The sequence below is a fragment of the Sorex araneus genome, chromosome 3 (genome assembly GCF_027595985.1).
Source record: "Sorex araneus isolate mSorAra2 chromosome 3, mSorAra2.pri, whole genome shotgun sequence".
Lineage (NCBI taxonomy): Eukaryota > Metazoa > Chordata > Mammalia > Eulipotyphla > Soricidae > Sorex > Sorex araneus.
This window is the reverse complement of record NC_073304.1, coordinates 123,224,473-123,235,115: the sequence shown is the minus strand read 5'-3', so window position 1 is coordinate 123,235,115 and position 10,643 is coordinate 123,224,473. Positions and strand designations below refer to the sequence as shown.

The following is a 10,643-nucleotide window of genomic DNA, read 5'->3' as shown; positions in this document are numbered from 1 at the left end:
CAGAGCTGACTCCTGGCTCTGCACTTGGAATCACTCCGGGTGGTGCTCCAGGACAGTATGGGATGTGGGGACCATTGAACCCGCCCTGCCTGCTTTACTATTGCTCCAGCCCCACAACCAGGACAGTGAATGGAAAATAAGGTCCCGCCACTGGCTGCCCTGGAAGAGCTGTGAAGGCTGCCCGCAGGCCATTGGAGACAGAAGGTGTGAAAGATTTGCCCAGAAGCTGAGCAAACCTCGGGGCACTGAGCCCCTTCCCACAACCCCTCCCCTGTACCCCAGAGGAAGCTGGTCTGGGGCCCCCGCAAGCCCCCAGGGTGCCAGCCCCTGAAAGGTTTGTTTTTTCTCTCACCAACTCTGGTCTCCTGTGTTGGGCTCCAGCCAGCCGTGAGCCTCCAACCCTTGGGTCCTGTCTCCGGGTGTTGGGAAGCAGAGGCAGGAGGAAGATGGAGGGGTGCTGCCCCCCGCAAACCAGTGGGGAGGAACTGGGTTTGCAAAAGGGAATGTGGGGCAGGGGGAGGCGTGGAGGCGCAGGCTGGGCGCCCTCCCTCCCTCGCCCCCTCCCTGTGGGCCCAGAACCAGACTTCCGCCATGATTCAGCTCTGAGCACGCCCCGGACGGCTGGCTCGATCTTTGGGAAGTCAGTAATTAGCCCATCTCAGGAGTCAGGGTTCCCCCAGAGAGCGCCCCCTCTCAGCTGCCTTGCTCTGACTCCCGCTCAGAGGATGAGATCAGCCTGAGGGGGGCTCTGGCCCCTGGGAGGCAGGGCGGGGAGCTGAGGGGGATGAACACCGGTGCAATGAGATGCAGGAACACGCAGCCACACTCTCACGCAGGCAAAGGCCCCGGGTAATTGACCTCTTCCGTAATGAGATGATGGGATAATGCTGCATCTCAAACCCCGAACATTGCCTCCACTTAAGAAACAGGGGCGGCAGGGGAGGGGGGTGCCCCCCTGGGCATGGCTTGGCTGATCTGTGTGACCCTGCGGAACGGTGAGCCATGTGGCTCAGCTCAGAGGGAGCCAGAGCCACATCCCCAACACGCGAGCATGGATGCCCCTGAGCCTCCCGTGCAAAGCCTGGGGCTGGGGAACAGGACAGGGAAGAGAACTACAGCAGCGGGGGACGGGGTGGTCAGCCGGCAGGAAGAGGGGAGCGGAGAGGGGCTCAAGTGTTATGCACGTACCCCTTCAGCCCTGCACAGTAAACCACAGTGCCAAGAGCTTGTTTAAAAAGTGCAGGATTGGGGCTGGAGAGACAGCACAGCGGGTAGGGCGTTTGCCTTGCCGACCTGGGTTTGATTCCCAGCATCCCATATGGTCTCCCCAAGCACCGCCAGGAGTAATTCCTGAGTGCATGGGCCAGGAGTAACCCCTGTGCATGTGATGTGATGTGACCCCCCCTACCAAAAAAAAAAAGTGCAGGGCCAGGGCTGGAGCGATTGTATGGTGGGTAGGACATTTGCTTTGCATGCGGCCGACCCAGGTTCAATCCCTGGCATCCCATATGGTCCCCCAGCCAAGAGTGATTCCTGAGTTGCAGAGCCAGTAGTAACCCCTGAGCATTGCCAGGTGTGACTCAAAAGCCAAAAAAAAAAAAAAAAAAAAAAAAAAAGCAGGGCCGGAGTGATAGTACAGTGGGTAGAGTGCTTGCCTTGCACACAGCTGACCTGGATTTAATTCCCGCAGCCCATATGGTCCCTCACCAAGCCTGCTAGAACGAAGCTCTGAGCTCGGCCAGGAGTCAGCCCTGAGCACCACCAGCTGAGAACCAAGCTCTGAGCTCGGCCAGGAGTCAGCCCTGAGCACCACCAGCTGAGAACCAAGCTCTGAGCTCGGCCAGGAGTCAGCCCTGAGCACCACCAGCTGAGAACCAAGCTCTGAGCTCGGCCAGGAGTCAGCCCTGAGCACCACCAGCTGAGAACCAAGCTCTGAGCTCGGCCAGGAGTCAGCCCTGAGCACCACCAGCTGAGAACCAAGCTCTGAGCTCGGCCAGGAGTCAGCCCTGAGCACCACCAGCTGAGAACTAAGCTCTGAGCTCGGCCAGGAGTCAGCCCTGAGCACCACCAGCTGAGAACTAAGCTCTGAGCTCGGCCAGGAGTCAGCCCTGAGCACCACCAGCTGTGGGCCAGGAGGCTGTTAGGGACAAGCTGGTGGGTGGGGGAAACTGGGGGCAATGGCAGAGGGACGTGACACTGGTGAAGGGACGGGTGTTGGAATGCCTGAATCCCAATCGTGAATGATTTTGTAATTCACAGTGACTAAATAAAAACACAAAGAACAAAAAGCGCCCCAAACCCCTGTCCTCGCCTGCTCCTGACGCACACTTGGCATCTCTTCCTGGCATCTGCTCACATGGCCCGTCTCCCACCGCCGCCCAGCCGGCTGGCACCGGGCGCAGCCAAGGCCTCCAGTCCCGCGGGAACACTCTGAAGCTCTGAGCCACCGTGCACGCCTCACCTTCCCGAGGCCACCAGAAACGCAGAGGTCACAGCAGCCGGTGGGGCACAGCCCACTCCGGGTGACTCCAGCACGGGGCCGCAGAGCAGGCGGCCCTAGCTGCTGACCAGCAGAGGTGGACAGCAGGAAGCAGTTCACAGGGCTGCAGCGACAGCACCAGGGAGGGCTCCTGCCGTGCGTGCAGCCAACTGGGCTCTGTCCCTGGCACCACGGAAGGTCCCTGAGCCCTGCCAGGAGTGAAGCAGGACAGAGCCAGAGGGCCCTGAACACAGAACACTGAGGGGTGTGGCCCAGAGCCCGCCTCACGTACACCCCCTACACACACACACACACACACACACACACACACACACACACACACACACTCTGGGACAGGCTGAGGCCTTGTTCCACTGCCCGCCCCCCCAGAGGCCCCGCCTCCGTCCCCCCCTCCCCCCCGCAGCACAGGCGCCCGCTTTCCTCATCTGGGGCTCTCCAGGACCCTTTACGTTTCCAAGACTTTCCTCTCACCTCCCAGTAACTTCCTTTGAAACAAATTTTCCTGAACTTGAAAAACATGGAGCTGAGCGTGGAGGGCTGGCCCCCAGGTCCGTGACAGGGCACGGGAGGGAAGTTCTGAGCTCAGCCAGGAGTCGGCCCCGAGCACCGCCAGCTGTGCGCCTAGAAAAAAAACGAAAAAGGAGCCACACACACACACACACACACACATACATTCACACACACACACCATACACACATTCACACACACTGCATCCACACACTCACACACACTCCACACACACACTCCACACACACACTGCATACACTCACACACACTACATACACACACTCCACACATGCACTTCGTACACACACACTCCACACACACGCACTCCATACACACACACACTACATACACACACACTCCACACACACACTCCACACACACACTGCATACACTCACACACACTACACACACACACTCCACACACACACACTCCATACACACACACACTCCACACACACACACTCCACACACACGCACTCCATACACACACACTCCACACACACACTCCACACACACTCCATACACTCACATACACTACATACACACACTCCATACACACAGACTTCATACACACTCACACACACTTCACACACTCTCCATACATACACACTCCATACACTCACACACACTACATACACTCCACACACAGACTTCACAGGCACTCACACACACTCCATACACACACTCACACACTGCATACACATATACACACACTCACACTACATACATACACTCGCACACAACTACATACACACACTCACATGCACGCTACAGAGTAGACCCCTTCCCAGCAGCCCCCCCCCAGCTTCTTCCCTGAATCGCCCACTCCCCATTGCCCCCCCCAGAGCCCCTGCCCAGCCCCTCCCCGCAGCCCCCGCGCGCTCATGCGGCTCTCAGCATTCGGGGCACAGCCCGCCCGCCCCTCGTCAGCCCGCGGTCGTGCGCCCGGGCGGCGCGGCCCAATTTGCGCGGCTCCCGGGGGCGGGGGCGCTAATGTGCGGCTCCCGCCCCCCAGCCCGCCGCGCTTCCTCCCGGCCTCTCGGCCCTCGCCCCCGCAGCCGCTGTCATCCGCGGGGCTCCTGCGGCCAGCAGAGCAGGGGGCTGCGGGCGTGCTGGGGCAGCAGTCCTTTTTCTCTCCTCTGGTTCGGGGGTTACACGCCGCCCTGCTCAGGGGTCGCTCCTGGGGGCGGTGGGCGCGTACTTGGTGCCGGGAGTCCAACGGGCCGCTGTGTGCAAGGCCGGCGCCTTGCTCTGGGCCTTGGGTTTCACAAGGGACTCACGGGGGGGAGGGCCAGGCCACAGCTGGCCTGCAGATGCCCACAATTAGGGCTTTCACCGGAGAGGGCTGGGGCCGGGGGCACACCTGGCACTGCTCAGGACTGAAGCCGGCGGGTGGAGGGGCCGTGCTCCCCTTCTGCACGCTTCACAGCACTGCTCAGCCCCTTCGGGTTTACCTCAAGCTTCAGTGTGTCCCCTCCAGGGACCTGACATACGGCCTTGAACACCACCCGCCATGGCTTTCTAGCTGCTCCTCATCGCATGTGCTGTCCCTCCCCCCCTCACGCCACACCCCAGAGCTGACTCCTGGCTCTGTGCTCAAGGATCACTTCTGATGGGACTCAGGGATCCAGATAGATGCTGAGGGTCGAACCCCGGGTCGGCTACATGCAAGGCAAGCCCCCTACCCACGGGGCCATCGCTCCAGGCCTGCACCTGCTCCCTTTTGTGCTTGTCTGCCTAGGCTGAATTGGTATCTCACCTGCAGGTCGAGCAAACTCTGGTTCAATTAAGTGAGCAGGTGTTGGGGCCCTGCAGCTCTTGTTTCGGCTTGTTCTTCAGTTCACAGACTGTGCCCGTCTGTCCTGCTGAGGGCCAGCCAGTGGCAGTGACGGAAAGGAGAGGAAGATGTTCCTGCTGACCCAGGGTCTCCTGCGAATGAGGGCAGCTCCCCAGCGCAGAGTGGACCACAGGCCCTGGGCAGATGCTGAGATGGGAGGGGGCAGGACAGGCAGGACACCCCTCAGGGAAGGTGGTCTGAAGGGTAAGCAGGCACTGCACAGAAGAGTTCAAGAACTTCAAAGATTGTTCTAGAACATTCACAGAAGAGTTCAAGAAGTTCAAAGACGGTTAATCTGGAGGTTTAATCTAGTGCTTTCCAGTGCTTTCTCGTGCAGAGTTCAGAAAAGATGAACCCTTCTAGAATTTTCACCTATTCCCTTAAGAGTGGATGGGGCGGGAGAGGGGTCGAGAGAAAGTACAATGGGTAAGACATTGCCTTGCATGTGTCCAGCTAAGGTTCAATCCCTGGCACCCTTACAGGTCTCTGAACTAAGCCGCGAGGCATCTAATGATCTGTTGCTGAGCTACTTCTGTGTTTCCTGCAGTTAGTGATGGCCTTCATTTTCATTGTAGTCGCTTGGCCTTTTATTCCCTATTCCTTCCCTGCGTTCTTTCCTCTTTATTGATTTTTTGGGGGGTCAGGGGGAACACCTGGTTGTGCTCAGGGCTTACTCCTGCACTCAGGATCACTCATAGCAGGCTCAGGGGACTATATGGGATGCCGGGGATCAAACCTGGGTCGGCAGTGTGCAAGGCAAGCACCCTACCCATTGTACTGTCTCTCTGGTTCCTCTTCATTATGCTACCGATGCTGTTAGCAGGCTGAGCAGTGCAGCACACACACATGGCTCGGTGCGGTGCTCACACACCTTGGTTGTGGTGCTTACTGGGCATCACACTCTTTACTCCAGGCACACGGTCCTGGTTATGGTGCTCAACCGGGAAAGCAGTGACTCTCACAGTGCTCCCTGGGGTCACAGTTCTTGTTGAAGGTGCTCACTGGAGGGCCACGCCCCTTTGTAGTGCTTATACACACCTGGCTAAAAACCACTTGTAGTTTCCAGGATCTCAGACAGCAGGACGGCCAGGTTCCTGTTTGCCACATGTGGTGATGCTAGGATTTGAACTCATGACCAAACACTTGCAAGCACGCACCTCTGGAGGTGGCCCCCAAATGAACAAACACACAAAATAAATTTGTAAAAACTCCACCACCCCGGGTGATCTTTACCAGTCCTCTTTACAGGCTCTTCCTCCCCACACCCTGTGGTGCTCAGGACTTACCCCTGGCTGGGTGATCCGGGATCACTCCCGGCAAGTTTAGAATGGCGATGCTATCGGGCAGGGCTGCAGGACTGGGTGTCCCGAGCCCTCGCCCAGTTTCAGATAATAACTAAGAAAGCTGGAGTGTGTGGGGGGGAAGCTGGGGTGCAGGCTGAGGGCACGTGGCCAACCGAAGCCAGACCTCCACCCCTTCCCAGACACCCCATCTATACTCCATCTGACGTGGTGAAGCCCCCCCAAGTCTCAGCTGCATCTACACTCCCCCTGCGGCACCCCCCGTCTGCAATCACCCCACCACCCAACCAGCTGCTCCCCGCAGCCCTTGGGATTCAGCTGCCCCCCTCTTCCCCTCTAAATCACCCTGGGTGGGTCCTCCAGCTCTGGCTCTTGGGATGTCTGAACCCGCTGTTTGCTGATCCTAGGATCCTGCTCCCGCCCCCACCTCACCCCCACTCGATCCCCAGACTCACCTGGCGGCCGTCCGAGTGATATCTCCAAAGAGGAGCCTTTCCTGAGTGCCACTCGCACCCTGCCCCCAGGCACCCTCACGCCCATCCGGGTGATCGCTAACCTGAGTGTTGCTGACAGCGCCGGCCACCGTAATCTGCAGTGCGTTAGTCTCTGTGTGGCCGCATATAGCCAGACCCCCTATCCATATGGCCGGACCCCCGTATGGATCCCACTCTCCAGATGGTCCCGACACTGAGGCTCCCCCTCCTGGGACAATGCTCACACTGAACCCCAGAGGAAACCCTCACACTGGGTTTCCCATATAGGAGAGAAAAGAGGGGGTGAAGCCTGGCCTGGGCACCAGCCTCTGCCCTTCTCGGAGTAGCTGTGACCTTGGGCAAGGCCCACCTGTCCCTGGGTTTACCTGCTTTGCGCACTAACCGCCGCTCCCACCCGGGTCTGAGGGGAAATCAGAGGGGACTCAGGGGCAAGTGCTGGGATCAAGGCTCGGCTCTGAATCGGATGAAAACGACCCTCTGGGGTTCACTCAGGAAGCTGCTCTGTGGAAAAATCTCTTCAGCTCTTAACAAGAAAGATGGGATCAATAACGCGATAGTGCTATAAATCAACATCACAGCTCTGCAGACACATTTCTAAAGCTTCCCTAGGTTACTCTTTCAGTCCTGTCAACCCTCAGGGCTTCTAGAATCTTCTTTACTTTACATGGAGCCTGGAAAACTCAGAGGGCCTACCATGAAATTTCAAGCAACAAAGGCCGGGTTCAAACAGCCCCCAAGAGGAGAGTGTTCTGGAAACGTCTATTGTTTGGCTTAGAAGTGGGGGGGGGGGGCAGCGGGTAGCAGGGAATGTTGGAGAGATGGCTCAGTGGGTAGGGCACTTGCCTTGCATGCAACTGGCCCAGTTCAATCCTCAGCACCCCAGATGGTCCTCCAAGCCCTCCAGGAATGACCCCTGAGTACAGTGCAGAGCCAGGAGTGCACCCCTTCATAACACTGAGGCGGGGGACGGCAGCCAGGACCTGGGGGCGGGCAGAGCTGGAGTGAGCTAGCCTGGGCACCAGAGGGAGGCTGTGGACCCTTCACATGGGCAGCCTGAGGCTCGGAGCAAAGGCTACTGGGGCCTAGCTCCCCCCCGACACCTCCTAGGCCTCCCCACCTGGGACGGTCAGAGATGGGACTTGCCCTCCCTCCAACCTACGGTCCTGGAGGGAGTAGGAATTGGGACAGATTGGTTTCTGGGGCTCCCCTAATCTCTCCCGGACCCCAGGACTTCAGGCATGCAATACTGTGCTCTACGCTGAGCTACAGCCCCCCACGCCCCCTCCCACACAGAGGCCTAACTTTTCTTTCTTTCTTTCTTTTTTTTTTTTTTTTTTTTTTGCTTTTTGGGTCACACCTGGAGATGCTCAGGGGTTACTCCTGGCTCTGCACTCAGAAATAAGCCCTGGCGGTGCTCAGGGGACCGTATGGGATACTGGGAATCGAACGCGGGTCGGCCGCGTGCAAGGCAAACGCCCTACCCGCTGTGCTATCACTCCAGCCCTGAGGCCTAACTCTTCTCCCAAGGAAGCACCCCCATCCTCACAGTCCAGCCTGGGAGGGAGCGGTGGGGGCCTAGAAATGTCCCCAAAGCCCCCAGTAGCAGCATCCCTGGCTTCCACTCCGGGTGTGTACATGGCCTGGGAGTGCCCCCTCCACCCCCTACTCCAACCCGGACCTGCCCATTGTGGAGACAGGAGCAGTAGGAAGGTGGGGTGCAGCGACACCCCCAGTCTCTTCTGCGCAGCTAGAAAGCTCGGGGAGAGCCTCCAGGTGACCCTCCTCTGTCTGTGTCCCTCTCTGAGTCCGGCTCGTCCCTGCAGCTCCTGTCTCATCCAGCCATCACACCGCCACCGGTGACAGCTCCTCCCCCACGCCCCCTGCACCGGCAGGCCCACGTGTGTCCCCAGACGCCTGATTCACCGCTGACAGCTCAGGGACCTGGTGGCCCTGGGCTCCTGGGGAGCCGTTGGGGAGGGGGGCGCGAGCACCTGCCGGTATAAATAGCCGGCGGCCGCGGCAGTGAGCAGTGGCCTCCCCGCACCATCCCGCACCACCATGGCCCTGCCCGCCTGTGCCCTCGGCCTGCTGGTGCTCACCTCCCTCGCCTCCGCCTGCTACTTCCAGAACTGCCCGCGGGGCGGCAAGAGGGCCGTGTCCGACCTGGAGCTGAGACAGGTACAGCCCCCCGCTGGGAAAGCGGGGAATGGGGGAGCAGTGGGGCTCCAAGGGAGGGTTGTCGGGGCAGGCCGAGGGTACGCCCTGCTCCCGGCCACTGTCCCTGTGGGTGCGGGGCCCCAGGAACAGGTGGGAACAGGACCAGGGAGCACGGGGCCCCCAAGAGCTCTTCAGCCTGGCTTCTCTCCCAAAGCCTCTCTCCCTTCCCCCCGAGTCTCATCCTACCCTCCATCTCTTAGCCGTCCCCTGTCTCTTATCTGTCCCCCCCAGTGACCCGTGCTGAGTTCAGCTGAGTTCAGTGGGCTCCCCTAATACACCCACAGGACAGTCCTGCAGGGTGCCGGGCCCAGTTTCCCCCTCTGCGTGCCCCGTCCAGCCCCCTGGTCCCCAATTTTCCAAAGAACAGTCAGTGGGGACTGGGTCAGCTCTGAGCCCCTAGTAACCCCAAGTCTTGGGGCGTCCCCCTTCCTCACTCCTTCTGCTCACTCCCCCAACGCCCCTCCCTGGGGAGCCTGGGCCCCTCCAGGGCTCAGAGCCTACCTGCTGGGCAAGCAGAGGCCGGGGCCTGGGTGGAGGTTGGCCTGCCGGTGTTGGGGGAGAGGGGGGCACCTTGAGAGGGGTGTTGCTAGAAACCCAGCTGACAGAAAGGGGACAGGAGAGGAAGCCAGCCCTGAAGAAAGGAAGCTGGCCAGAGGGGCGCCTTGCTGTGGCCGGGGAGACCCTGGTCCCAGATACCCCCTGAAGCACCAAGGGAGCGAGTCTCAGCCCCACGCTTAGGACCAACCCAGCACCCCGCGCCCGCCGCCCCAACCCCCACACCCCCACCCAGCGCGCCCTCACCCTCCCGCCCCGCAGTGCCTGCCCTGCGGCCCCGGGGGCAAGGGCCGCTGCTTCGGGCCCAGCATCTGCTGCGGGGACGAGCTGGGCTGCTTCGTGGGCACGGCCGAGGCGCTGCGCTGCCAGGAGGAGTCTTTCCTGCCGTCCCCCTGCCAGTCGGGCCAGAAGCCGTGCGGGAGCGGGGGCCGCTGCGCCGCCGCCGGCATCTGCTGCAACGAAGGTGCGGGGCGCGGGGAGCCGGGAGTGGGGTGGGGGGCTCGCGGGGCGAGGGGGGCGCTGGCCGCGGTCTCGGGCACGTGCCCACCCCGGCCCCCCGCCTCGCGCTCACGCTCGCCCCCTGCCCCCCGCAGAGAGCTGCGTGACGGCGCCGGAGTGCGAGGAGGACGAGGGCCCCCAGCGCCGCGCGCGCCCCGCCGAGAGGAGCAACGCGACCCAGCTGGACGGGCCGGCCGGGGCGCTGCTGCTGCGCCTGGTGCAGCTGGTGGCGGCGCCCCGCGAGCCCGCGCAGCCCGGAGGCTACTGAGTCGGCACCGCCCGCGGCACCAGGAGCCCCAGAACCCCAGAAACCGCTGCCCCAATAAACCTTTCCAATGCACCGTCCGTGTCCGCCTCTGATTGGGGGATGTGGAGGGAGGGAGAGGGAGGACAAGGGACGCGCGCGCATCTGGACCTCCACCCCCAGCGAGGGCAGGTCTGGGGAAGTCCCTCGGACAGAGCCGGCCGCAGGGACCCCACTGAGTGCCCTGGGCAGTGCCCCGCCCTGGACTGCACCCGGCAGTCAGCGCCTGTCTCTTGCTCAGTGCTCAGGGATCAATCCTGGCTGGGCTCAGCGGACCCTATGGCAGCGGGAAGAGTCACTGTCAACCTTGTCCCCGCCCTGGCTCAGCCACAGTCACGCTGGTGGGTCCAGCCACCACTTCACGGTCCCAATCCTGCTAGTGCCCAGTATGACTCAATCTGGGGGCTCGGGGAGGGGAGGGCAGAGTCG

General features: G+C 61.1%; 1 protein-coding gene across 1 annotated transcript; it reads left to right on the top strand.

Annotated features, from left to right (window-relative positions):
• The first annotated feature begins 8,578 nt into the window (after positions 1-8,578).
• AVP (arginine vasopressin) lies at positions 8,579-10,238 on the top strand. Its single transcript, XM_055132739.1, has 3 exons — positions 8,579-8,818; positions 9,674-9,875; positions 10,006-10,238. Exons 1-3 carry the CDS (start codon positions 8,699-8,701, stop codon positions 10,176-10,178), a joined length of 495 nt encoding a protein of 164 aa, XP_054988714.1. The 5' UTR covers positions 8,579-8,698; the 3' UTR covers positions 10,179-10,238.
• The last annotated feature ends 405 nt before the right edge of the window (positions 10,239-10,643 follow it).

Coding starts and splice junctions, on each gene's coding strand:
- AVP (XM_055132739.1), top strand. CDS start 8,699: ATGGCCCTGCCCGCCTGTGCCCTCGGCCTGCTGGTGCTCACCTCCCTC. Junction 8,819..9,673: donor CCGACCTGGAGCTGAGACAG/GTACAGCCCCCC, acceptor CCCGCCCCGCAG/TGCCTGCCCTGCGGCCCCGG. Junction 9,876..10,005: donor CGGCATCTGCTGCAACGAAG/GTGCGGGGCGCG, acceptor TGCCCCCCGCAG/AGAGCTGCGTGACGGCGCCG.